This window comes from Cervus elaphus, chromosome 30 (genome assembly GCF_910594005.1).
Source record: "Cervus elaphus chromosome 30, mCerEla1.1, whole genome shotgun sequence".
NCBI lineage: Eukaryota > Metazoa > Chordata > Mammalia > Artiodactyla > Cervidae > Cervus > Cervus elaphus.
The window spans coordinates 25,155,121-25,182,290 of record NC_057844.1 but is presented as its reverse complement, the minus strand read 5'-3'; the positions used below and the strand labels follow the sequence as shown (position 1 = coordinate 25,182,290).

At 38.9% G+C, this 27,170-nt stretch overlaps 1 protein-coding gene across 1 annotated transcript; it reads right to left on the bottom strand.

Moving 5' to 3' along the window:
• Positions 1-380: 380 nt before the first annotated feature.
• ALG5 (ALG5 dolichyl-phosphate beta-glucosyltransferase) lies at positions 381-26,377 on the bottom strand. Its single transcript, XM_043891573.1, has 10 exons — positions 26,241-26,377; positions 22,574-22,745; positions 22,133-22,179; positions 21,729-21,797; positions 21,097-21,189; positions 19,434-19,547; positions 14,556-14,615; positions 9,558-9,709; positions 2,613-2,698; positions 381-580 (listed from the first exon to the last, which is right to left on the bottom strand). Exons 1-10 carry the CDS (start codon positions 26,304-26,306, stop codon positions 465-467), a joined length of 975 nt encoding a protein of 324 aa, XP_043747508.1. The 5' UTR covers positions 26,307-26,377; the 3' UTR covers positions 381-464.
• Positions 26,378-27,170: the final 793 nt, after the last annotated feature.

The following is a 27,170-nucleotide window of genomic DNA, read 5'->3' as shown; positions in this document are numbered from 1 at the left end:
AACAAGCCGATATCCTTTCTTTAACATACAATTTCCTATACTTTTTAATAGGGTGAAATATGAGTTTAATATAAATTTATATACATTTAAATATTTATTTTTAAATCCCTGAACACTGTTATATGCTTACTGTTTATATTTAAATTCATGAGAATTATATAGGCATTTTAAAATAAGAATGCTTATGTCTTCTGTTTAAAAAGTATACTTCTCAGAAACATAATGATACTTGGCCTATTAATAAACAAAATTGCTAAAGCAAAAGGAAATCTGACTTTTGCTATAAATACCTTAAAAATTTTTGTCCAAAAGAGGTATAAAGATTTTTACTTTTGACAGTAAATTCTTCAAAATTATTAGAAGGCAGACAATGGCACAGATTTATTCCAGCTGTAAAATTTTAATTTCAAATGAAACAATGTGATACTGATAACGTAAGAATACAATCAAAGGTGACAGATAACCTAATTCATTTTTCTGGTTTGTTCCAGCCTCCAGGCACCAGTCAAATATCGAAGTCGTATAAAAAGTAGATCCTTTCCCATCTGTAGCCAGCTCCAAAAGGGAACTAGTTTAGAACCTGTAATTTGAAAATAATTAAAAATATTTTCAGAGGAAAATGTAATAGTTAAAACTGTATTTTAGAAGTCAATCTACACCATCTTTGTGAGCTTCTAGTCACCATAATGTGTATTATCTGTATGTAAAACACAATTCCATTTGTACACGTAAAAATGATTTTTGGGGGTAAGTCTTCATGTTGTACACACTGCTTTTCAGTTTCATATACTACAGAGAATTGGGCAAACCTCTGTATATAATACAAGTACAGATTAATAATCTGAGATAGAAATCCAAATTTTACTCTATTTCTACTAAAGATTCTAAATCAGATCAAAGAAATACATCTTAGCTAGGCCGCCTTCTTGTCCAGTGGTTGTCAAATGGTAATATATCAAGCCCAGCTGACTCCATGAGATTTGCCTCCTTGAGCGTGTTTTAAAGTTTAGATTCCTTTATTTTACCCCTTGGAATTGTTTTTAAGTAAGTCAGCAGTCCCCTCCAGTTTCAGTTAACTGGGGTGCTGGGTGGTAAAGTGACCTGGTCAGGACCACAGGACAGTCACTGACAGTTTCCCGATTTAAGGCCAAATGCTCTGGCTTTCTCTTTTTCTTCCTCCCCACCCCCCCAGCTTTACTGAAGTATAATTGACAAATAAAACATGTATTTAAGGTGCACAGTGCGATGATCTGATACCCGGATACACTGTGAAATGATTACCCACAATCGAGTTAACACATCCACCGTAATTTTATTTAAATCGTGGACAAGACAGGTAAACATCTTTAAAACCAAAGTGAATGGTTTCTCTAAAAACAATAAAAACAAAACACCTTGATGTGAAATAAAACTTGGGAGGATCTAAACTCAGAATTTCAGATGGCCCCTGCTCGAGCAGGGAGTCTCGAGCAGAGGGTCTGGGGATGATGAACACAAAACCTGCTCACTGAGTGAAACGGTTAATGAGATTTAACACTCAGCTACCTGAGAAATGCAAAGTGAGCAAATGATCTAAACTGAAACGTACTTTTACTTTCCCCCACTTCAGCGTCCCATAGAGTCCATGCTGGGCGCAGAGCAACACGGACACTGGGATGGAGCCGATCACAACGGGTCTGAGCATCCTCTCACCTGCTCCCCTTCCCCGGCGGTCTGTGCTGCCACCACGGAGATGAGTCAAACTGCTGTAAACTCAGTATGACTCAGCAAGACTCCCAGACGTGAGCATAGTTTGTATGGTTTCTAGGCTGGTTCTTAAGCTTTTTCTGTCCCTAAACAGCTCAGGTTGCTTAATACCACACTGACTTTTCAAGAGGAGGCCATGCTCACCTGGAGGAGAAGTAACTGAAAGTCTCTAGTAATGCTCCTCCCACATGGTGAATTAATTTGGGATCATTCTAAGCTAAGCAAAGGAGAACACTAGAATATATTTTGAATTCTAAACAGTGAGAGCTGTTTAAGCACTTCTGAATAGAAATCAGGAATTATGATAGATTTCACATTATTATAAACCTTAGAGAGGTTTACATTTTTGGATGTATGTACAGACACTAGCTAAAAACCAGCTGTGAATGACTGTGGGTATTTGGAGTAAAAGCAGCTATAATTCTTCATTTAGCTTTCTTTGCAAAGTGGTTTTTAGGTATTCTAAACTCACTGAGCAATGACATAATACAATACTAAAAAAAAAGGTATTATAAAAAGTAAAGTTTACTCCAAGACTGTCCACCTTGCTTGTAGCCCAAAGTCATCACGATTCTGTCTACTGTACAAGTTTTCACTGAATTTCTTAGGCAAGCCAGTAGGCCTAATGAAGACCCTAAGAAGAGACTAAAAAAATCCAGAAGGCAGTAAGCCAGCTGGAGGCAGGTATCGGGGATCAGTAGGCAATCCTGTCTATGAAACTGCCTCTCTGAGTCAGGAGACCTGAGTGGGCCCTGAAGGGGGGCGAGGGGTGACAGGAAAGCCAGCTGACGTCACTGGCAACGTACTGTATGGTCTGAGGTCTTCCCCCTACTTAAGATCAGCTGTAACATAAACAATATGCTCACCTTCAATTTCAGTCCAGTTGACAGCAATTTCTGCTATTGGGATTTTAAAGAACTGTGCTATGTAAAGCAGTTCTACATCAAATGCCCTGAAATAGAAAATATATGGCTATTTATTATAAAAAGACAAACAGTGTAACTAAATCTCTATCTACCTTGGCATGTTTTAAAGAAGCTTACACGGCAGATTATAAAAGCTTATATTGTAAAAGTGAAGGTCAGATAAACGTAAGGTCAAATAAAAGTCAAGGAGTGGAGGAGTTTCAAGGCAAATAAAAATGTTGAGTGTCACTGTGTAACATTTAAATGAGAAATATGGTGTCTCTCTCACAATGCAGAATGCGCAGAGGTAAAAATGTTCTCTTGGTGTCCAAGAGAAAATTTAATCCAAGAGAAATTTTTAAGATGGATGGTTTTCACATCCCCACTTTAGCTAGCTCAAGATAGAGAACTGATAGCATTTTAAACTGATTAAGAGAGCTGATAGAACAACCATTGAGAAGCACTACGAGAGAATGTTCTCAATCGCTTTAGAGCTGCTTGGTTATGTTCTTCTACCATCACAGAACCAAGGTTTCATTTCTAAGTACAGGGTCCCTGTGGCCTACCTTCCGCCTTCCCTCCCCAATGCTGTCCCGGACTGCACAGTAGTGGCAGCTGGCCAAAGTGAAAAGCCAGTTTCGGCTGGTGTGAAAGGCCTGGGGGGTATGTATAACTACAGACATACAGAGATCATCTTCAGTTTCAATCCCCAGCTCAGCCTTCCTTCTACCTGTGGAAGGTTCTTTCTTAAAGATCCTCTTCAGTCAGTCCTTTGGTTTAGGTCAAATCTGCTTCCCTTAACATTGAATCCTGCGATGTTGGATTCTTACAGCATTCTCCCCCAGTTGCTTCCTTTCACTCACATTAGTACCCCTCCCTGTGGTATGTTTGCCTGTCTCTAAAGGCACTGAAGTCTTTTACTGTTTTGCTTTCATTGTTGAGACATTAACACCCCCTTCTCACTCCACTTTCTTGACTGCACAGAACATACTTCAAACTTCCCAAGCTTTTAAAATTTTAAAATATTAGCACAAATAGCAAAATGCCTCAAATCCACTTCCATTTGATTTCCCTGATGCCAAGCAATCTGAATTTGGAGTTTTGTTTTCTTGGCTACAATACTACCAATGTCCATTATGCAACTAGTTTAAATCCCAAGTGTTTGGATAATTCAGTATGAAAACTTTTTTTTTTAAACATGTAATGCTTTTTCTTATCCTAATAAAATATTTACTTAAGATGATAAAACCATCTACAGAAGTGTTCTTTGTGTTTCTAAAAGGACTATGTAAAACTTCCGTTAAATAGAATTGTGATATTCATGAAAGAAGGAAACAATTTGAATATTAAGCCTTGTGCTTAATCCTTCACTCTCTCAACACAAAACCCAAAAATTACCTAATGGGCTTCTGAGTTAGTTCTAATGATATTCAATAATCTGATCATTAAATACTTCTCCAAGGTTATTAGTATAGAATCATTGACTCATCAAAGGCACAACACAAGAATGATGAATGAAAAGGAGAGGGGTGAAAAAGCAGCTGAATAACTGAATTTATATTAAAAAAACTGAAAGGGTTATTCATCTTCTAAACTATTATTTTTATTATAGCCTTCACCCCTTAAACATTTTAGATGTGAGATGTTTATTAAAACAAAACACATTACCATATTATAAATAAAAGACCAATCTGGTACCAAAGCAAACATTATAATTCAAGTACCAAGTCCTTCTAGCTGGATAATGAAGAGAAGGGTCATTCTCCAGCTAAGTGACTTCTCGAGCTTTTTAACAGTGGAGAGGGCAAAGCTGCCACGTTTTCTTTTGTGACTTAGTTCCTGGTATATGTTTCCTCATGAACAGATCTATTTCTGGAGAATGAAGAGTGTGCTGACTGTTAAACGGCAGATACACACATACCCTCCTGCTCCCTCCTGAAAGACCACTAAAATTAAAACGGCAATGAAAGGACAGTAAGACAAGAACAAAAGCTGACGAGAGTAGTAAAAAAAAAAATCTGAATATTGGAAAGTAGCTGGACAAGTGGTACCCAGGCAGAGTGGACAGTGGCCGAGGGAGAAGCCCAGAGCAGCTAATGGTCACAGAGGCCCCTGAGGTTCAGGCATCAGGGGCCTCGACGGACCTGTAGGAGGTGCAGTGGGCTGCAAACTGGAGGACTCACTGAAAATCTGTGTAAGATTCTCCTTTCTTCCAGTTGGTTCTGTAAATGCTGGCAGCCAGGCTCATGTGTCCTAGGCAGGAGATTGAAGGATCTCACTTTAGTGAAAATGACCAGCCCCCAAACAAAGTGACAGCTGGGAGCTACCCATACAAAGTGGCCCCTCTCGTTTAGTCCGCAGTGACATTTACCAGTCGGTCAGAGTTCTTTGACCATGCACACGGCTGCTGATGAGCTTTACAGGGTCATACTAAAGATACCTGAAGGTAAACTTTAATGATAGAAATAAACATAAAAAAACTGCAGCAAAACAACAGGCAAGGAAAGAAGAAAATCTCCAAGTGTTAAATGAGACATTAAGAGACGCAGTGGAAGACACTATAGTCGTAAAACAGAAAAATGAATACTGGAATACAAGAGTTGTAGGAAATTGCAGTTTTGATAGCAGAGATAAAAATTCAACAGGAAGGTTAGATGATAAAATCGAGGAAACCTCAATAGAAAAATAGGAAGAAGAGAAAATAAGAGGATCAACAGGGAAGTTCTACGTGTGTTTCACAAAGAAGAAGAGAGAGGAAATTGTTGAAGAAAGGATTAAAGGGCATTTCTGAGAAACAAAGGACATGGGTTTCCAGAGTTAGAGGCCTACTGAGTTCTCAACAAAATGCATGGAAAAGAGCCATGTTAAGTTGCTGAATCATGACATTTCAAAACACTCTGGAGGAAAAAAAGGCTTCCAAAGCGGGGTGGAAACAATATGCCACAGAAAAGAATCAAGATTAGATTATCGACAGAACTGGACTTTTCCACAGAAACACTGAGTGCCAAAGAATACAGAGCAACGCTTTCCAAATCCTGAGGAAAAATGATTTCCAACCTGTAACTCTTTCTCCAGCTAAATGGTAAACGAGCATGAGGGTGGAGTAAAGGCACGTCTCCACACGCGGGGTCTTGCAGTGCCTGTTTCACATTTTCAGAAAGTTTCATAGAGGATGTGCTCTACTAAAATAGGATGGAAGCCAAGGAGAACTAGATGGAGGACAGGAGCTGCAGCAGACCAGCAAACAACTCGAAAGGAAGAGCCGACGAGATGTCTCTGAGAAAAAGATGGAACTGAGGCATAATCTGACGCCTCTGGGATTCACGCTTCTGTCAGAGTGAGCATGAGGAAGTGTCAAATCCACAGTCAAGAAATGCCAACAAAAAGCTCCAGGCAGTTATTACCTTTAGGAAAAACAAAAAGTACTACAATTATATGGGTCTATAATCTCATTGCATGCTACAGATCAAATCTGAATTCTCCTTACCCAGCTAGAATGATCAACGCTGAGCTGAGCAAAATTATTTTAAAACTGCAGTAGGCACGTAAGTGTGCAGGATAAACAGGAGTTTAAGAGAATACTTAAACATTCATTTCCTACTTTGGAAAGTAATATCTAAAACTGAAAAACTGAGACACAGCTATGCAGATACTTTGTTCTGAGTATGGAGCAAATGCCACAAGCAAGCAGTAAAGAAATGACGGTGGCTACAGTCAGGGAGCAGAAATCGGGGGGCGGCAGGGGGCGCCACGGCGGGGGACGGGGGAGTAAAAGGAGATGGGGCCAAAGACAACGGTCGTCTTCTTATAAACCCGATGGAATGATTTTAAATTATGAATAACACCGATTAAAAATAAAAAATATTTACTGGAAGAAGGTACATTTCAAAGAATCCATTTTAAAAATTACTCATAAACAGGGTCAAATTATACCTTAACATTAAATGGGAAGACTTTAGGTGAGGTAGAGTTCAGAGGATGGAGACTATATTTATTTAACATTTAACGTTACTCATACTCAAGCAATTCTGAGTCAAAGAGATGGCTGTAGTTTTTCAACTTGGGCAATACAGTGTGTATTATACCTTGATGTTTTCTAACACCTAGAAACTCTACTTGACTTGGATTTCCTGAAAGTTACGAGAAAAATTTCAGTGAATCTTTAGAATAAGTCCTCTTAAGAAAACTGTCTAAGGTGACACCTACATGGAAATGAGTAGATGCACAATTTGATTTCTAACACTTACACGGCACAAGAGAAAACCCACATCAGCTCTATAGTGTTTCTTGATTGAAGTGTAGGAACAGAGATGTTTAAATAAAAACAGTGAGACATTACTGCTTATCAGGCTGATACAGGCCTATTTGATGGTTCTCCTTTATGGGCACCAAAGAAACATTATTGGATCCTAAAGAGAGATGTCAGAGGTTAAAATTTTAAGTCAATCAAATCTCAAATAAGTAATGAGAAAGGAGTGCACATGAACATAAGATTTACAGAAGAAAAAAAACCAAAACACATTCTTTTACTTAAAAGAACACATAAAACCTGGGAATGGTGCTGGCCAATAGGGCAGCCACGACCCACATGTGGCTGGTTACTGGGCACTGACATGTGGCTGGTCTGAACCGATAGGTACTATACTCTCAAGACATAGTACAAAGAAAAGAATGTAAAATAGTTCAATATCTTTTTCATACTGAATGCATGCCAAAATGACTATGCTTAATACTGTGCTAAAGATAGTATTAAATTTCATCTTTCTACTTTTTAATGTGGCTACTAAAAAGTTTAAAATTACACATATGGCTTGCATTCGTGTCTTCTATTCTATTTCTGTTGGACAGTGCTGCCTTAGAACAATCCTGACAAGGAAGTTTCATGATTTTAAAGTCAAGCCTAAAACCCTACTGTTCTCCATTTTTAAATCCTTCCTTTTAAACTACAAAGAACCTAGCTCTTTGACCCTAGATTTGGACACAACTGCTGAATGAAAAATACCTATTGCAGAGGTGTGTTTCTGGAGTGGCTTCTTAGAGTCTCTGATTTTGGAGTCCATTAACTATCAGTATATTTTCTTCTCCAACAACATAACAGAAACATGCATTTAAATTTAAAGACCAAATGTAAGTACTTAAAAAAATTTTAACCTAGGGAAAAAGGATTTAAAAACATGTTGATCATTTTAATTCTGAAACTCCAGTTTCTTTATAAAGTTATTTGGGAAGATTAGATGACATCTATTTCTAGGGGTTAACAAACATTTGCAAATACATGCATGAAAGTTACACAGACTACATGAATGAATATCTACCGGAATAATTATGCAGACTCCTGCCACAAACAGAATTCACACAGAACCCAGAACTAGCACTGAGTATTAATTCTTTCTACAGTATTTACGGAGTAGATATGATGGGTCAGGCACTCTCTTAGACAGTGAACTATACCATATGTTAATATTTTATATTGTCATAAATGTTATGACACTTAATCATCGCAAATCCATTTACTTTTTGTTTTTAAAGTGTGCAACTGATTAGGATTTTCTGCTCTTGTGGAGTTTATGTTTTAATAGAGAAAAATAAACATTACACAAATAAAACACTACAGATGTGACAGGTGCTACAAGAAAGGTTTATGGTGCTCCAACAGCACACAGTAGGGGCATCTGGTCTACTAGAGAGTGAAGGCAGGCTGTCCTAAGGAAGATCTGAAGGATAAGTGGATGCTGATGGAGAGGCAGTGGTGATGAGAAGGGAAGAAACTGCATGCGGAGACTCAGGTGGGCAAAATCATAAAACCAATATTGATGCAGGTATCATTATCACTCTCAAGGCCCAGGGAAGGCACTCAAAGGCAATGGGTAGCAAAGAGGTGTGTCTGATCATTTCTAATTTTTAAGAGATCCCCCTGGCTGCAGCACAGGAACCGATGTCCTATGGAGTTTTTAATTCTGAAACTGGAGTTTCAGAATTAAAATGATCAAGCTGATGGTGGTGAAGATGAAGAGAAATGAAGGGACAGTAAGAATGACTCCAGGTTTCAGGCTTCTGTGTTACACTGTTAGTCCCTAAACAGGCTGAGAGCTGAAGCGAGGTCTGGAATGAAGAGAGGCTGAGATAACAGTATATTTTAAGCTAGAGTGCTCTGAAGTATCAAATGTTGCTGATGGATTCATCAAGATGGTAAGTAGTCATATTAAACAAGACAATTGGATTTAATAATAGGAGGGTAACGAGATGTTTAGATGGGAGGACGGGTGAGGAGTGGCAAGCAGGAAGACGGAGACAATGAATACAGACCATTTTTCCAGGAATAAGTTGGCTGTGGAAGGAAAGAGGGCTAGGACTGGAGGGGTGCTGGTGGCTGGTGTCAATGGAGACCATGCTTTTTTATTGGCGAGGGAAATTTAAACTTGGAAAAACTGATGAGAAAAACACGGCTGAGAGAAAAGGCTAAACACACAAGAGAGAAAGTAAGTGAATAGGATTGGGTTCTTAGAAGGTGGAAGGGGATGCAGAGATCCAAGAATTGGCCTTAGGCAGGAGAGGGAACTCACTCCTGTAAAAGAAAAAAGAGAAACTGGATACCCTTTTCTGCTTTGATATTTCTGAATTTCTCTGCAAAGGAAAAAAGGAAGCTTAAGGAAACAGGATGTTTTCAGGCCTCTTGAATGATGCTGTCTATAATTAAGGTGAAAATATAACTTCATACCCTATATTTGGTTTGAGATGTTAAAAATAAGAACCAAACCAGGATAGGCACACATTAAGTTTACAGATGTAAGTGTGAATTTTGTTTAAACCTGGAGGTTCATTAGGAGAATACAGGGTTGCTTCCCATTACCTGGAGTAACTGCTGCATAGGAAGACATACCAGACACACGCCGGTTAGGAACCTACCATCGTTCAATGTGGAGAGATGAAAACGTCCGTGACGCTGCTTCTCGAGTTAATAATTTGAACCCACACTGTGTGTCCCTGATTCCTTTGACACAAAGGAACCACACCAGAAAGTGGAACCCATACATGAGAAGAGTACGGAAGTAAGAACGCTGCAACAGAGACAAAATATAAATGACTTTTCCATTTATCTATAAAGGAGACATTGAAAACAATCTGGCTGCAGAGAACCGCAATTTAATATTTAACTGACTGGGTAGATCTCACACATGAACACCACCATCCCATTAGCTGCCCTGGCGAATTCTATTCTACACTGAGGATGCCTACTGCTTGGAGCTGGCAGGAGCTAGAGAAGTAGTTAGTCCCTTCCTGGAGGTTTAGTCAGACAAGAAGCAGCACAGTGACTGTGAGAGCTGGGGCTTCAGCTGCCAGAAACCTGCTCAGCAGTTGGGGGGCTGCTATGGGCAAGAGGGACATCTCCTCTACCCCGTCTTTTGCGCCTCTGTGCCCCAGACATATTTTGGTTTCAAAAAAGGTGAGTTACCAGAATATCTTGGGAAAATGAAACATGATTTCAACCTGAAGTTTGATACCTGGCTAATGAGAATACAACAGCAGGGGTCAGCAAGAGTGTCAAAGAAGCCACAGACCATCAAGGAGTTTGAAACAAAAACCCAGTCTCCCTAATTAAGTATGACAGATACTTCTGATAAAATATATTTTAGCAGGCTAAGTTATTTAATATTTTGGAAATTAAATTTAAGTAGTCTTTTATCTAAGTATTCCCTATTGTTAGCAGTCATTAATTTTATTATTAGTAGTAACACAACACATATTTTATTCATAAAACAATGAAAACTTAAAAGCATAAGAAAAACAGATCAGTAATTACCATGGCAGTCAAGACTTTCATATTTAGGATTAAAAAAAGATAATATCTTAAAATTTTCTATAATTACGGTAATAGACCCATGGAATGATATATTACATATGCACGTAAGAAACCCCATAAAAGTCTATGCAAAATAATATCTCGTCCTAGTAAATCAAGGTCCTTTCCTCCTTCTGGCTTTTCTTTTTCATTACTGTAATCTTTAGGATCATTCTTCATTCACATGACTTTTCCTATCACCAAGGAACAAAATCATGACTCAACAGTCATATAAGATGACATAAGAGAAAAGCCACTGCACTGAGCAGCCTCTATTTGAATCCTGGCTCCATTAATAATTAGGCTGACCTTGAGCAGGTTACTTCCACTCTCTAAATCCCACTTCCCTCATCGAGAATGGAAGTGCCTGCCTCACTAAGGTAAAGATTAAATGGTACAGTATTAAAGTCTTTAGCCTGGTGTTTGGTACAGGAAGTAACAGACATTTAATAAATGCTTTTAGTAAGGGAAGAAGGTTTGAAAGCTCACTTTAACCTCCTGACTGAATTTCACTTGTGTATTAAACAGGACAAGAAGGGAAGGAAGACTAAAATATCAAACTTATCTAGATGGTACTAAAAGAAAGTCTTTGGAAAGCTCTAGCACTTCTCACTGATCACCTAGAATCGTTAGTTAGGTTTTGATGTAAGTATGTCTTACCTCTCTAAGCAGATAGGGCAGAAACCTCATCTTAAAATACTCTGGGAATCTCACAACAGCTTGCTCTGTGCCTTCCATTTAAAATATTTCCAATAAATACTGGTTGACTGATTAAACCTCCAAAAGACCATTTATGCTTAGGAAAGGAACAAATAGAAATCGAAAGATAGAAAAATAAAAATTAAAAGGTAGAAAAACAATACCTATAAACTAGTTCTCAAATGATTTTTAATGTGATTGAGATGAGCTTACTAGCAACCAAATAAAAATATTCATGACTGCTTTTGCTTGGATGTTAATACAAGATTTTTGTTTGTTTTAGGATAATGGCTATCTTAAAAAAAAAACAAAAAAACCACAAACATGTGGAGTTCACATGAGGACTTTAACTTATTTGGTTTCTAACATATTGAAAAGCAAAACAATATAAACAACAGGATCTTTAATTTTTAAAACTTTAAAAAGTATCTTAAAGTTTAGAAGACATCTAAAAACACAGACCTATTTAGTTAAATGAAGGTAACAAAGTCATAGGAGAGCATTATATGAACTTCTGAAGTAGATATTTTAAAATATTTACTATTTTAACATTAACAATAGTTTCTAATATTTATGAAACATAAACAAGGAATTCAGGTGAAACTTAAAGCTGACTGGTAATTTTATTATCTTAAAAAGAGAAGTTAAAGAAGTCTCAAGATATAAGCAAAGACTCTTCAAAAATATAAAGAGATCAAACAAACAGTAATGGATTCTATTTTGAATCCTTTAAAAATGATAAATTTGAGAATACCCAGACAATATAAACACAACTGTTTTAACTGTTACACAGAACATATGGGCATATGAACACATTTAAGGAGGCTTAAATGACCCCACTGGTGCTGTATCATGCATGTCTGTCTTCTAGGAGGGCAACAGAACAGACAGTAGGATTAACTGAGAATACGTACAAGGGTGTTTAGGTAAGGTAAGTCTGAAAACTACATAGTTTAGTTACCAAAGTTGCTGTTTACTGTGTTAATTAATACTCCTGTAATTTTCTCACTGTCCACAGATCGACCACCATGGAGGATCTGCATCGCCTGTAGCATGTTCAAAGAACCCCAGTGGCCAAGAAGTGGATGGCCATGCCAGTTTCTTGGACACGTGGCCAAATAGACATGTTGCCCCTTGGAGACAACCTTCTCTAAGACAGACATAGTTCTATGAGAATCACCTAGACTTGAACAAGCAGCCTACTCAGCAGGAGGTATACATAGCGGCTCCAGTGAACAACTGCTGATCAGTTTAGCCTTTCTTTCTGGAGCAGCTGCCAATTCTATAGAGCCCTAAAGCACTATGTCAGTCACTAAGTTTTAGAGATGGAGGAATGGATGGACAGATGACAAAAGAAAAGATCCCTTGATGACTGGTTAAAAGCAGCACTCAGTAAAAGAAGGTCCAGACCATAGCACAGTCTCATTCTAAATACTATCTTGAAAAAATTCAAAGAGTTTTCAACTAATGGAAGTTCTAAATGAAAAGAATTTACATCGTTAAAAACAAAACCAAAAACCACAATTCCCTTCTATTGCCAACAACAACAACAGGTCCCAGTCATTTCTTTTCTAGATTACTTCAACTGCTTCCTATTTCTCCAATCTTTTTCCTTTCCAAGTTTATTATAATTTTTCCCCATTTATATATTTTTTTTTAAAAAGGGAAAAAATTTACTCACAAAACCCTTAATCTCTGTTTTCATTAAGTGTTTTTGTTTGAACAGATTTTTTAACACAAACAAGTATACTGCATTTATAGTATCATACTGTTTTCCATGCAACCTAACATTTTAGTATTTCCCTACATTATTATACAGTCTCCACCGTGAAGTGAAATTAAAGTCGCTTAGTCATGTCCGACTCTTTGTGACCCTGTGGACTACACAGTCCATGGAATTCTCCAGGTCAGAATACTGGAGGGGGTAGCCTTTCCTTTCTCCAGGGAATCTTCCCAACCCAGGGGTTGGACCCAGGTCTCCCGTATTACAGGCGAATTCTTTACCAGCTGAGCCACAAGGGAAGCTGACTATCATGTATTTTATTGCTGTATGCCATTTCATCCAGGGGAAATATGTACACTTTCTAGCGTTGGGATACAGTACCTTGTAGTTTTTAGTATTTCACAATTATAAATCATGTTCTGAACACCTTGCACATACACTTTTCCTTTCCTTACCTCTTGTGTATCAGTGAAGTGATGAAGTTGGACTAGCTAGCCTCTAAACTCTTTCAGCACTATACTTCTAGGAGTTTAATATTCTCTATGGTTAATAGATTAACCTTTTCCAAATACCAGTAAGAGTTCATAGGGTTACAGAGTTACATTTAGACTAGATGCTGAAGATGATATAATAATTTATTTCTTAAAAAAAAAAAAAAAAAAAAGGAGAGTTCAAATTTTCGCATTTGAGCAAAATCCTTAAGGGATTTAATGGTTCTGCTATCAGTATATCTTTGGAAAAAATTAGAATTTTTTCATGTCCTATTTCAGAATCACTGAGGGAAAGGGTCAATCGTATAGTCCATTGGCTCTCAAACTCTGGTTGCATAAGGTGACCTGGGAAACTTAAAAATGCAGACTCCTGGTCCCATGGCTAGAATCTGATTTAGTGTCTAAGACTGGCCTAGGAATGTGCATTAAAGAAAAACACAAAGAAAAAACGCCCCAGATGATTTTGACCTTCCTCTGAAAACTATAGCTTTATGCTCAATCTACGTGACCACTCTAGCAGATGAACATATAAGAATACAATGGACAATTACTGAGTCTGATACATTAAGTCTACATTTTTACATGAAAAAGAAAATAAAAAACACTGCATAGAATGATTTCGTTATATTTTTTCCTTGAAGTCACTCCAGCTTCTTAGCCTAATCTGTAAATTACCACCTGAAGAAGTTAATATCTTCACTGATTTTTTTAATATACTGAAAAGGGCAGCACAACTTTACTCATGTGAAGTCATGTTGCTTTTCTAAGGGAAACAGTTTTTAAAAATTTAAACTTTGAATAAAATTTAAAATATAGTATTTCAGTGTGCTGACATGAGAAAGACTAAAGGCAAGTTGATTGGTTCAAATACACGTCATTTGGAGAAATTTGCCTTATACGATAACTGAATGGGGATGCTCTGTCTTCAGAAAAGAACTGCTTGCATCCTAACTCAAAGTGAAGTCTACACTCTCCCTTTATACTCATGAAAAAGAAAATAAAAATAAATCAATTCCTCTATGTGCTAATTAATACTTTCTTTTGAAAGGAACTTCATTTTTATGAGATTAATTATGAAAGCTTAAGCTTATTTCATGCTAATGTATATATAGAAAAGAAAAAAAAAGATGCATGATTGATGAAAGCCTCACCTGAGCAATTGACTCTTTTTCCAAATGAGCTCGGGATCCACAAGCAATAGCCATTTGATCCTGAAGAAAGAAGCAATGAAATAAGTTATCACTAATAAAATCTTTGCTTTCAATGTAAATATCTTATTTTTAGAAACTATTTTTTTTAAGTAACGTTAAATATCTTTAAAGGTTTACTGAGGAGTTCAGAATCTTAAAGAAGTCTAATTGTATTTACTGAGATGACAGTTTTCCCTGCTAAATATAAGAGGCATGGATTATTTCAGAATTCATATATTTAAGTAATTTTTCTAACTGAAAATACTTTGTCAATATAATTATAAGAAAAATTAGTAGTATTAGAAAGAAAAGGGTTATCTGTAGATAATGTGATTTTATATGTAATCACTGCATTATGGAAAACCCAAGAATATCAACTGAAAACTGATTACAAATAAGAGAATGTAAATGATGAGTGGGCACAAAATGAATATATATATAATATTTTAATCTTATATGTAGATACAATGATCAGATAATCATAATGGAAGCAAAAACAATATTAATAATATGAATAAAAAGGAAAAATTTATAATCTTTACAAGAAATGTAGCAAGATCTAAATAAAGGAAACATACAAATGCAACCAAAGGAAAGAAAAATATCTAATCACAGAGGGAAGACCATGACCATGGATGAGAGGGTGTGATTACAGCATTAAAAAGGCAACTCCCTAACTAAATTTTCAAATTTAAAGCCATAACAATAGAAATATAAAAATATTTTTTCACTGATTTAGATAAGCTAATTTGGAAGTTAATATTAAAAAATAAAGAACCAAGAAGAGCCCAGAATATTCTAAGAGTGAGAAAGGACTAGTGCCAGATGATTTAGAGTTACATTATAAAGCTAAAAATAATTAAAACGAAAGTTGTTGTTGTGTGTCTGACTCTTCTGCAACCCCATGGACTGTAGTCCCCCAGGCCCCTCTGTCCAGGGGATTTCCCAGGCAAGAATACTGGAGTGTGTTGACATTTCCTTCTTCAGGGGATCTTCCCAACCCAGGGATTGAACCCATGTCTTATGCACTGCAGGGGAATTCTTTACCACTGGGCCACCAGGGAAGCTGGAAAAACTAAGGCGCTATGCTGTGCTTAGTCACTTAGTCGTGTCCGACTCTGCAACCCCACGGACTGTAGCCCGCCAGGCTCCTCTGTCCATGGGGATTCTCCAGGCCAGAGTACTGGAGTGGGTTGCCGTACCCTCCTCGGGGGATCTTTCCAACCCAGGGATTGAACCCAGGTTTCCCGCATTGCAGGCAGATTCTTTACCGTCTGAGCCACCAGGAAGCCCAAGAATACTGGAGTGGGTAGCTTTTCCCTTCTCCAGGGGAACATCCAGACCCAGGAATCAACCAGGGTCTCCTGCATTGCAAGCCGATTCTTTACCAGCTGAGCTACCAGGGAAGCCCGAAAAACTAAGGTAGTAGAATGTAAATAGATGAACCTACGGATCAGAAGCGAAAGGCCAGAAACACACACACAAAACACATGTGTACTTAAGAGTATGGTAAAGACAAACATGTTTAAATCTGTGGGAAAAAGATGCTGTGGGGCACCTTGGTAGCCATTTAGAAACCAAATTAAATTGGATCTGAACCAGTCACTGACTAGAACATACTCCAGATAGCACTGAAGATTTAAGAGTGAAGTTATCAGAAATAATATTTTAAATGATCCCAAGGAAGGCACAAATATACAAACTCCAGAAAAATTCATCAACTTGACAAGAAAATTTTAAAAATTGTTGTATGGCAAAACAAGAAAAATCCAACCACATTAAAAATTAAAAGACAAATAAATTGGGGCAAAATACAGCAATAATTTATATTACAGACAAAAGGCTAATTTCCAAAATGTATTTTAAGTGCTCCTACAAAATTATTAAGAAAAGTACTCAACAACTGATTTGGAAAGAGATGAAGGTTATAAACACAAGTGCACAAAAATAAGAAGTGGAAATACCTTTTAAATCACTGAAGAGATTCCTACCTCAATCATGCTTATACCAAGAGCAATGTAAATAAAATCTATTAATTTTTTACCATATTGTACACACACATTCTATGTAGACAGCAATTTGAAAACTGTTATCCCAATTACAAATATACACACAATTTGACCCAGCAATTTTACAGCTAGGGATTCTTCCCATAATAAACTTGCATATGTGTAAAATGACATCTATATAAGGTTGATCACTTCAGTACTGTTTGAAGAAGCAACCTGAATGTCCATCCAAAGGGACTGGCTATGGACCTGTGAAAGTATAAGGGAGGATTCTGATGTACACAGAAGGCTCAATCTCCCAGATACGCTGTGAAATGCAAACAACAGGAACAATGCATAGTGTGTATTTAAAAAATAAAGAATACAACATACATCTTCTAGGTGGATATGCAGAAATGGATAACACTAACTTCTGAGAGTGACTGGGTGACTGAGAAATGCAGAGCTAGGTTCACTGCATACCTTCTTATACTATTTGAACTTTGAACCATTAATCAGAATAAATTTTTAAAAAGTGTTCATTGTAAAGAAATTGCTAAGTATATAAATTTACATGCATACGGAAAAAAGTTGTTATAAAAACTCATGCATAATCTCACCACCTAAAAGCAGCCACTGCTAACATTTTGTATTATTTCCTTGTGTGTTTTTTGCTTTTGCGCTCCTTTTTCAAGTACTATTTACCCCAGTCTAGGGGGAAAAAAACCTAAAATACTGGCTTAAGAAATCACTCCCTGCATGCTAGTCCCAGTTGATTCTATTTCCAATAGTTAAACTACTAAACAAGTGATCATCATGTACTTTGCTCAAAAAATTATTTTATAAAATCAAACATATGTTTATTGAGGTAGGATACTACAGGTTAGGAAACTGAAAAGCTGGGAGAAAAGCTTTACATTAAAAAAAAAAAAAAAAGATGAAATACTTGGAACTATAGATCCCTATTTCATGTGTTTGTCATATAAGGCTCTACTTGAATTATACACATTTAGTTCACAACCTTAAAAGAATAATCATCTTCAGAGAAGGGACTGCAGGAAACTTTTTAAAGTTCACCAGGTAAGAACAATTAGACTAGGATACGCGACCTGGGTACTCTAAGAGGAGACACAAGAAAGAAGTACAGCTCACCCTTGAACAACCCAGGGCTGACCCGGGCAGGTGCAGGGAGGTGGGGTGTAGGCACTCCTACACCCCGATTGTTGTTCAAGGGTCAGCTGGAGCAGCAGATTTCTTATTGTTGCAGTTAAAAATAAAACCAGCCAAGAAGAAAGAGGACAGTGGAAGCCACTGAAGAACATGCTGGCGATCCTGTCAAACCAATGCTGTAAAAGACATTTAAGTTAACTTCTGCCATCTAGTGAGTCAGTTGTGTATTCATTAGAGAACTCCACTACTTTGAAATTCATGTTCCTGCTTCACTATTTTCAGAACTATTCTAGTCAGTCTTCATTAGGGTTTAAGGAGATACATGTGAGGCATGCTTACGGGCTTTGTGGCTCAAATGAATTGAAAAGGGAGTACCAATTACATTAAAGACAGAACAAGAGTCTGTATCCTGAGAAACTGAAATTGAATATGCTGGTGTGTAATAAATTCAGAGCCACACTTCCACTTCCTAACAAAGCAAAAGAAATACAGAAACAGAGGTAACACCTGTACCAGTATAAGGACGGGAGTCAACGTTCAATGGCAGTATCTATGAGGTAACGGTGTCATGTTGTGACTGGATCCTCACCAACTTTGGTAGAAAATGACCAGGATGATAAGAAAAAGAAATCTGCTATTTAAAAACTGAAATAACTATTGACAGGCCAAAGTCGAGCAGACACACGAAAAACTGATAAAAGTTCTATGCAGCTTCATTGGGTTACCTGGGTTCCTTGCTGTTGTGAGATTTTTGTCATTCCTGTATAAGGGTGCACAGCTCTGAAGAATGGATCCACACCCAGCTTAAAGCCCCGACAATGGGGAGCCCTGGTGACTTCTGCTAAATCCTGGGATACTGTGTGTCAGTGAATGCTGTCCAAAGGCACTGACTCATCCTCAAAGTCTGACTCTTTCTGGATCAGGAGTATTTGGTAAAAAGCTCAGAATATGGTCAAGTTATCTTCTTTCTCTAAATGGCTTTTAAAGGCTAGAAATGGCACCAGGATTTTCTTTCTTTCCTCAACCTTTACTTTTTTTTTTCTTTTAAAACAAATGTTGATACTGCCTTTATTCATAATTGCCAAATGCTGGAAAGCTGCCCAAATGTCCTCCAACAGTTGAATGGATAAACAAGCTGTGGTACACCCACACAATGGAATACCACTTAGCAGTTAGAAGGCATAAATCACTGATATACACAGCAACTGGGATGAATCTCAGATGCATTATGTGGAGTGAAAGTCAACCTCCACTTTTTGAAGTTGTGACACAAACAGACACATAATCTTTTTCGAGTGGTTGTTGCTTGTGTTTTGTTTTTGTTTCGTAAAACAAGATTCTGTGGTCCAGTTTCATTACATCTCCACACAGAAGTGTCAGTCTGTGCTTTTACATAAAAGATTTAGCTGAATATGGATGATAAATATTAAAACTCTGGTGGGAGTAAAGCAATTTAAAATTGAGAGAGATGGACAGAATATTAAACAAGTAATTGTGAAGTGAATCTCAGAAAATCAGTGAATGTTAGTAATTAACTCTTTTGTGGGACTGCATATAGGAATTTCACCAAAAAAAAAAAAAAAATTCCCCAACTGTTTAACTTAAAAACACCATTTTGATTTTACTTTAGGCCCCCTCTGTTCTTTACTGAATATCATTTAAACTATACTCTTATACTCACTGGCCAAGGCTGTAGATCTTTCAGTCCTTTTTCTAATTTCTCAATATCTGGAAACTTTGTGGCTCCGTCAGCATCTGCCATAAGGATCTTTTTTCCTCGAGAACTGAATACACCCTGTATGTCAAAATTTCAATTAAAAGAAAGTTGCTTAAAATCAAAGTTAAATTCGGTGACATAGCAATTTATTCTGCTTTACTTAAAATATCCAAGAAAGAAATATTAGGTATGACATGGCAGAAGGAGGCCAGAATTCCCTGAAAACAATTGATAAGATCATTCCAGAAGTATCCAGTGTCTACTCCATGATTTTAAAAGCTTTGTGAGGTCATACTACTAATACCTTGGAAAATATCGAGATGAGAAAATAGATTTGGATAAAGATATGCTGCATCAGTAAGAATAAAAATGTAAAATACCTACTATAAATATTATATCTGTATTATTTAAGTACAATGGCACTTAACAGGGACCAGGGGCTCCTTAGAGGAATATATGGAGAAGATATTTATGGAGAGATTGAACAAATATAATATAGACAGGTTTGCGGTGAAATGCATCATGACAGAGCTTTGGTATTTTTTATGATGGGATCTAAAATTAATTGTTGAGTAAAGAAATGTAGAATGCCACTAAAATTTAGGGAGTGTGGATATATTCAAATATTATTTTAGGTATCTGACACTCAGCAAACTTATGCCACTAAATTTTGAATTGATCAATCTTTGGGCAGAATATGGCCCTGCCAGTGCATACTTCACACAGAAACTATGCATCAGCTCTTAATTTCATGGTGCATTTGAGTGAATACATTGTTTCTTCAGTGGGAATACACTGTCACTTAACAGTGTGACTATAGATAAGATACACACATACAAATCTAGGGGGCTTCCTTGGTAGCTCAGCTGGTAAAGAACCACCTGCAATGCAGGAGATCCTGGTTTGACCCCTGGGTTGGGATGATCCCCTGGAGGAGGGAATGGCAACCCACTCCAGTCTTCTTGCCTGGAGAATTCCATGGACAGAGGAGGCTGGTGGGCTACAATCCATGGGATTGCAAAGAGTTGGGACACGACTGAGTGACTAAGCACAGCACAGCACATACAAATCTAGACAGAAATCTGATCATCTCTTCTACTCGATTAAGCCACTTATTAGTAAATGTGATGTCTTTTTATCATATTCATTAGAATATGGGTGAAAAAGAAGAAATAAAAAAGTTGTATTTAACATCTGAACATCACATACTAAGTTTTCAGAAAGAGAAACATTACAAGGTACAAAATCTATAGCTATAAGTTTAAGATTAAAAAATAATAATAATAAAGGAGTAACTCAGTGATACATGATAAGGGGGTTTCTTGAATGTGGGCGACCCTCCCGATTCTACCACCGAGGGCCTCCACCTCACTGCTAGGTCAAGATGAATACTTGTTTCCGAATCACCCAGCACATCATAGCTATGACATGATATTTTATTTTTATTATGATCACATTATATATACATATATGTAAGAAGTTATTATTAAAAGCAATTTACCAGCCTTATTTGAAAGGCTGATATTTAACATGCCCGTTGCAGAACATACATGTGCTGTAATCGACAAAAGAGGCTATTCAAAATACCTTCATATTTCAGATAAAAATGTTGAAATTAGGTTATTACCATCCTAATTGCTCCGCCCTTTCCACGGTTCTTCACTAGCGTTATCACTCGTACTTTGTCGCTTCCATATTTCTGGCAGTATTTAAAAGCTACCTGTCAAATTACATAAAAGTCAGAATTAAAACAAATTTGAATTCCAAGACAGTAACAGAAACTGGGTTTCTGATTTTGGCTTAAACACTTGCTACTCTAGTTGCTGTCTCTCTGTGACCAGGAGGCGCCCACGCAGGTTCTGGTGGCCTAGAGAAGCTGCTCAATTCCTGGGGCCGAGATCCGAGCCTGACTGCTGAGGTCACGGCTCTCTCTCCTGCAGGGGAGACACCAGAACAGGCAGCGGCTGCCTCTTTTTTCTTGACTCCTCTGCCTAAGCTACAGAGCTTCTAGAGAAAATAAAAATAAAAGCCACGTGCTCCTTGACTGTGACACGTTTGTGACTGGGTTCCCAGAACTGCTTAAAGACCTGTTTACTTGTCAGCAGCCAACCTTCCTCCCCAGAGAAGCTGTCTGTATCCTACACCATTTCCCCCAAATCTTCTCCTCGAATTCCCCACTCTCAGCAGAGAATCCCACCAGACTTGTCCTCCTCTGAGTCTTCACCCTCTTTCTCTCTGCTGGCTCCTCAGCAGACTTACCTTTGAAGTCTGGTCTTTGCTGCCATCATCAACTACTATCACCTCATAAGTGAAGGTGGGATCTTGTTTCTGCAAAAAGCAAAAATAAAATACCACCATTCGGCATGGCCAACATCAAGAATTCTAATTAAGTTGTAAGGAAGCTAAAAAAACAACTAGTGTTTTTTTTACTGTTTATGTATATAAATATGAACACAAGTTTAAGTGTACAAAGCACACTTACAGAATGTGACTGTACAAAGTGTATAATGTGTAAAAAGGCCAAGGCAAGAGGCTGAGCACAGAGGCCAGGGCCGTGACAGCTCCAGAATGGCCAGCACCGCCTCTTATCACGGATCCAGCCTGGGGTCCACAGCTTGGTGACCCGTTCTAGTATTAATTAGACGTCAGAGAAAACATGATACCTGTCTGTCCTCCAGATAACCCAGAGCTTCATCCATCATTACAGGCACTTAAAGAAAAAAAAAATATATATATATATATATATATATATATATACACACACATATATAAATTGCTTTTGAAAATCACTTTGTCCCAGCACACAGTTTATGTATCAAAGAAGCCTGACTAACTAAGCCCTCCCGGGCTGTCCCCTCAGAGGCTATTTCTATCTGGAACGTCTGTCTTCTGCTCCCCTCTCGCTCCTCACTTCAACACTTCAGCATCAGACTGGATGCTCCTTTCTTGTCTAATCCACACTCATCCTTTCTCGTCTAATCCACAACTACCAACTATGCACACTCTCTACAGCCCACAAGTATCAAGGCTCTGGCCAAGTCCAAACTTTCAATTTCCTTTTCTTCCCAAACTACCCCTTACCAGAAGAATCAAGAAGGGCTTACACCGTTTTTCTTCATTGTATGAAGGCACGACCACAGAAAGCTGTTTGGTAGGTGAGTCCTGAATGCCGGGTAAGGCTTCCCTCTGGCCCCTGGCATTTAAGAAGAACTTCTCTTCTTCATGTCGATGAAGGTGTGGCATCTCTGTAGCAGTTATAAATGCAACAAAGGAAATCTAAAAGCAGATATGTTAATAAGAGATTATATTGTGGTGACCTTTTAAAACATGTGCTATGTTAGAATAGGGGCTTCCCTGGTGGCTTGGATGGTAAAGAATCTGCCTGCAATGCACAAGACCTGAGTTCGATCCCTGGGTCAGGAAGATCCCCTGGAGGAGGGAATGGCAACCCACTCCAGTATTCTTGCCTGGAGAATTCCATGGACAGAGGAGCCTGGTGGGCTACAGTCCATGGGGTTGCAAAGAGTTGGACATGACCGAGTGACTAACACTTATATTAGAATACATCATTTACATGATGCTTCCCCCATGAGGTGAAATATTTACTGTTTTTAGTCCATTAACAATGGTCTGGAGGTGACTTCAAAACTCCAACCATTCACCTCTTCTTGTAAACTGATTATTATTGTCCTTTTTTCCCTTACTAAGGTACTAATGCCCCAGGAGGCTCTCTGTGTCCTGTCATGCCCCAGGCTTCTGTCATCTCAGGTCTAAGAAGGAACAGTCACCCCGGAAGTGCCACCTACCCCGAGATGCCCTGCACCCCCAGCCCCTCGCCCCACTCCCCCCACTCCCCCCAGAGCCCGTGTGAGGAAGCACACACTGCAGGGACAGCCTGCGGGCGAGGCCGGGCCTCTCACTCAGGACCAGGCTGATCCAGGTTGCAAGGAAAGCGTTTGCCGGCCCCAGAATAAGCACAGAAAGGCTGAAGAATATATACTCATCCCAGATTTCAGTTCAGAACACAGGATTTTTTGGAGTCAAGTATCAAATTTGGAGCTTGTAGGCACTATGAACTGCTAACATTATATAGCCCTCTTCCAGATTCACTAGGGAGCTGGCTTTGGAAATAACCATCATTTGTAGCACTGTTTCTACTGATATACTTTCTGCTTTCAAATCAATCAACTTTTTGATTCTAATCAACCTACCAACTTTGGGAATGCAATTCATTTGTAATTCAGTGACCATTTATAACATCCCACTGGAAACATACTGAAATTGAATGTGCTTCTGATTAGCACGAGTAGGAAGGCAGTGTGCTGCCTAGTGGTTAAAGAGTTCCTGCTCTGTACTCCAAGCATCCAGATTGTGGTTATTAAACTCAATTTCCTACTAAAAGTAACCAGTGCTCCTAGGAGGAATGGCTGATTCAAGTGGAGTAGCAGTCAGGCTAGGAAGCTACAAACGTAATGACAAAGTAGTCAACTTGACAGGGAAGAATTGAAGCTTCAAAAAGAATAACTAGTGCAGTGTATCAAAACACAGGAAAAACTTTGTGTCATGGGTTCCTAATGATACTGAAAAGAAAAAATTAATTAATCACCTTTGTAAGAAGCCAGGGAACCATCTCATTATTTTGAAAACTTCCCTTTTATCTTAACCTTTTAAAATATGAAAGGTATTTCAGAGTAACTGAATAGCTGAGGATGAATTTTTTTCATTACAAAATTCTAGGTAACACATGAAGGAATGATACAATTAGAATATTCCACTCTGCAACCCCCAATGAAACAGTGGATTTAGGCAGTGATCATCAATGGCTGCTAAAACCATTAGGTTAATGACAAACTTTATGATTGGTGGGTCAAGCTGGTAACTCCTGAAGCTGTGAATCCCACTAGACACCAAAGAAAATCAGACATCACAAGCTTCCTGATACAACACAAAAGGAGTAATCAGCACCATTCACACACTTCTCTTGATTAAAACTCAAATATGTATTTCATCAAATTGCAGCTGTAACCAGCAGTTCACAGGAAATTCAGGGGACAGAGCAAAACGTTAAAAGTCACCTAAGGGATGCAGTTACTAAAATCCAGATTGTGAGAAATTCTACAGAACAAATGACTCTTTATGAAAGACAAGAGAAAAAAATAGAGGAGAAATTGTTTAAGAGACTTGAGACAAACCGATCTAGTGCTAAGTGTGTGTGGATACTGAATGAAATAAACCAGTTATACTAATACAAACACGAGGCATTTGAGCCAACAGTGTATTTTAAATCACTTAACAATGTTAAACTTAAAACTGCGATAACCTTATTGTGACTATGCTTTTAGAAGGCGGTCCTAACTTCAGAGAAAAATGCTTAACATTTACAGATAAAATGTTATGTCTTGGATTTGCTTCCAAATTAATTCAGAAAGGAAGCGGGTAAAGAGACAGTGGGGAGATATATATGAAACAAGACTGATGTGTTCTGTAATGATTTCCTGCTCTGGCATCTAAAGAAATGAAGTTCCACTAGTTGGGTGACATTTGCCTCCATGAGTCCATCTTTCCAACATCAGCTTCCTCACCAGTCAAGGGAAACTAATGATAACATTTCTGTCAGTTGCTGTTTCAAAGCTCAAAACAGATAATCCTGGTTGAAAGCTGAATACAATATCCAACATATTGGAAGTATTCAATAAATCGAAGCTCTTATAACCACTTTGAGCTACTACGATCAAATACTTCTAGTACAACCTCATAAGGTGCACATTTAACAGAGTCAACGCAAGACAGATTCAACCTAGTATTCTGTCAAACTCTGCCCCACCAAAAACCTGAAAAAAACAAACAATTCTCCATATACTACTGAGGGAAAAACAGACCTCTTCTCTCAGGCAGACACAAACACTAAACATGTCAGGATACATTGCTTGTTCTCTATCTAAACTACCTCTAAGCTGTAAATTCTGAGAAGCTGGCCCAGTGGCCTCCCTGGCAATGCTACCTAGGCTGCTAACCTCAACGTCAAGGAAGCGGAAATCTCTCTCTTTACTAACTAGATGGCGGGCCCATCCCAAATTATATGGGAGAAAGTTCACTTGGCAAATTTTCCACTACTTACGGATCAGGAAGTGTTAAAATGTCTCTGTGTTTCCACAGTAGTGGCAAAGAAAATCTGAGTTTGAATACCACTGTACTGTTTCGTGCAGATGCAGTAAACTTAGGGGGCTGAGTTCTGGGACATAACGACCCCCAACCGTACAGTAACACCAGGCCTTGGCCAGCTTGGTCTTCCTGATCCGCTGACTTATCTACTCTGCTAATAGCTGGCTTGGTCAGTGCTGTCACCACTTTCCATCTGCTTAACTATACCAGGAAAGAGAGTGTCTAGAAAGCACAGACTTTCTGGCGGGGCTGAGGACCTCCCCGGGTAGGGCCAGAACTGCAGACCCGGGAGGGAATCTTGGAGAGGTCAGGGCTGAGAGGGCGGATGGGCAGAAGGTCCAGGAACCAGGGGACTAAGAGAAGACGGGGTGGGCATGTCCCAGTGAACGCCAAGTGCTAGGTTCTGGGCATGCAGGGAGAAGGAGCTCCAAAATAAAAACGAAGAACGGAAGGAAAGGGGGTGTGAAATTCTGGGGTCTAGGCTTGGGGAAGCGTAGTGCAAGGACACGTCAAAGAGCGGACAGCTCCGAGGAGAGGATGCCTGGGGGGCCGCGCCTCCAGGAGCCCAGTGAGCCCAGGCCCGCGTCTGTCCCCAACCCCTCTCCTCACCAGAATCAGGGCTGCGGCGGCCAGCGCCGCGCCGAGCACCGCCAGCTGCAGCAAGAGCGGACCCATCCTCCATGCCGGGCCGCCAGCCGCCCTATCCCGCGCCTACACACATGCGGAAGTGCGGCCGTGCAGCCCCGCCTCCTGCCCGCAGAGAGGCTACGCCAGCCGGGCGCCCGCCGCCCACAGCGCCGCCTCGCGGCCAGACCCGGTCACGCCCGGGGACCCGCGGGGCCCACAGCGCCACCGCGTGACTATGTGTGCGATCGGCTCTGTTCAAACGTAGTAGGGTTGTCAGAATCAGCAAGGAGAAATAAACGGATGTCCACTTAAATTGAATTTCAGGTAGCAACGGATCGGTTTTTAACAGCATTATTAAAATATAACACACACTCATAAAGTTCACCCATTTAAGAGCTTTTTGTTATATTAATTTTGAAAAACTGATAAAACAAAATTTCCCATTTTAACCAGTTTATGTGTCTACTACAGTGACATTGATTGCATTCACAGCTTCCTGCAACCATCACTACTATTTCTAAAACTTTCCCAGTTCTCCCCCAGCTCTCGGTAACAACTAATAACATGAACTATTTTGCGTGTACTCTTGGTCCACCTGACATTCAAATTGAATCGGATGCTCTGCGTTTTATCGGCAACCCTTTCTATGAAGGTGAAGTGGAGGTTTTGAGCCACGACACAGTCTACAAAGAACGTTGTTTCTTTGGAGCCCACTCTTGGCAGCTGCGTAATGTAATCTGATGTAGATAACGAGAGCATAGAATTTTTAAATTTTCGGTGCTCGAGCAGGAGGCTTTTACCTGGAAGAAGGCAAGCCCAGGGCTCAGCCTAAGGAGGAGGGGGAAAGGACGCTGAAACTTTGGAATAATGCTCCACGCTCAACACTTGATTCTTTGCTGTAAGTTCGGTTTT

Coding starts and splice junctions, on each gene's coding strand:
- ALG5 (XM_043891573.1), bottom strand. CDS start 26,306: ATGGGTCCGCTCTTGCTGCAGCTGGCGGTGCTCGGCGCGGCGCTGGCC. Junction 21,190..21,728: donor GCAAAGACCAGACTTCAAAG/GTAAGTCTGCTG, acceptor GTAATTTGACAG/GTAGCTTTTAAATACTGCCA. Junction 9,710..14,555: donor AAAAAGAGTCAATTGCTCAG/GTGAGGCTTTCA, acceptor TCTCTGTTGCAG/CGTTCTTACTTCCGTACTCT.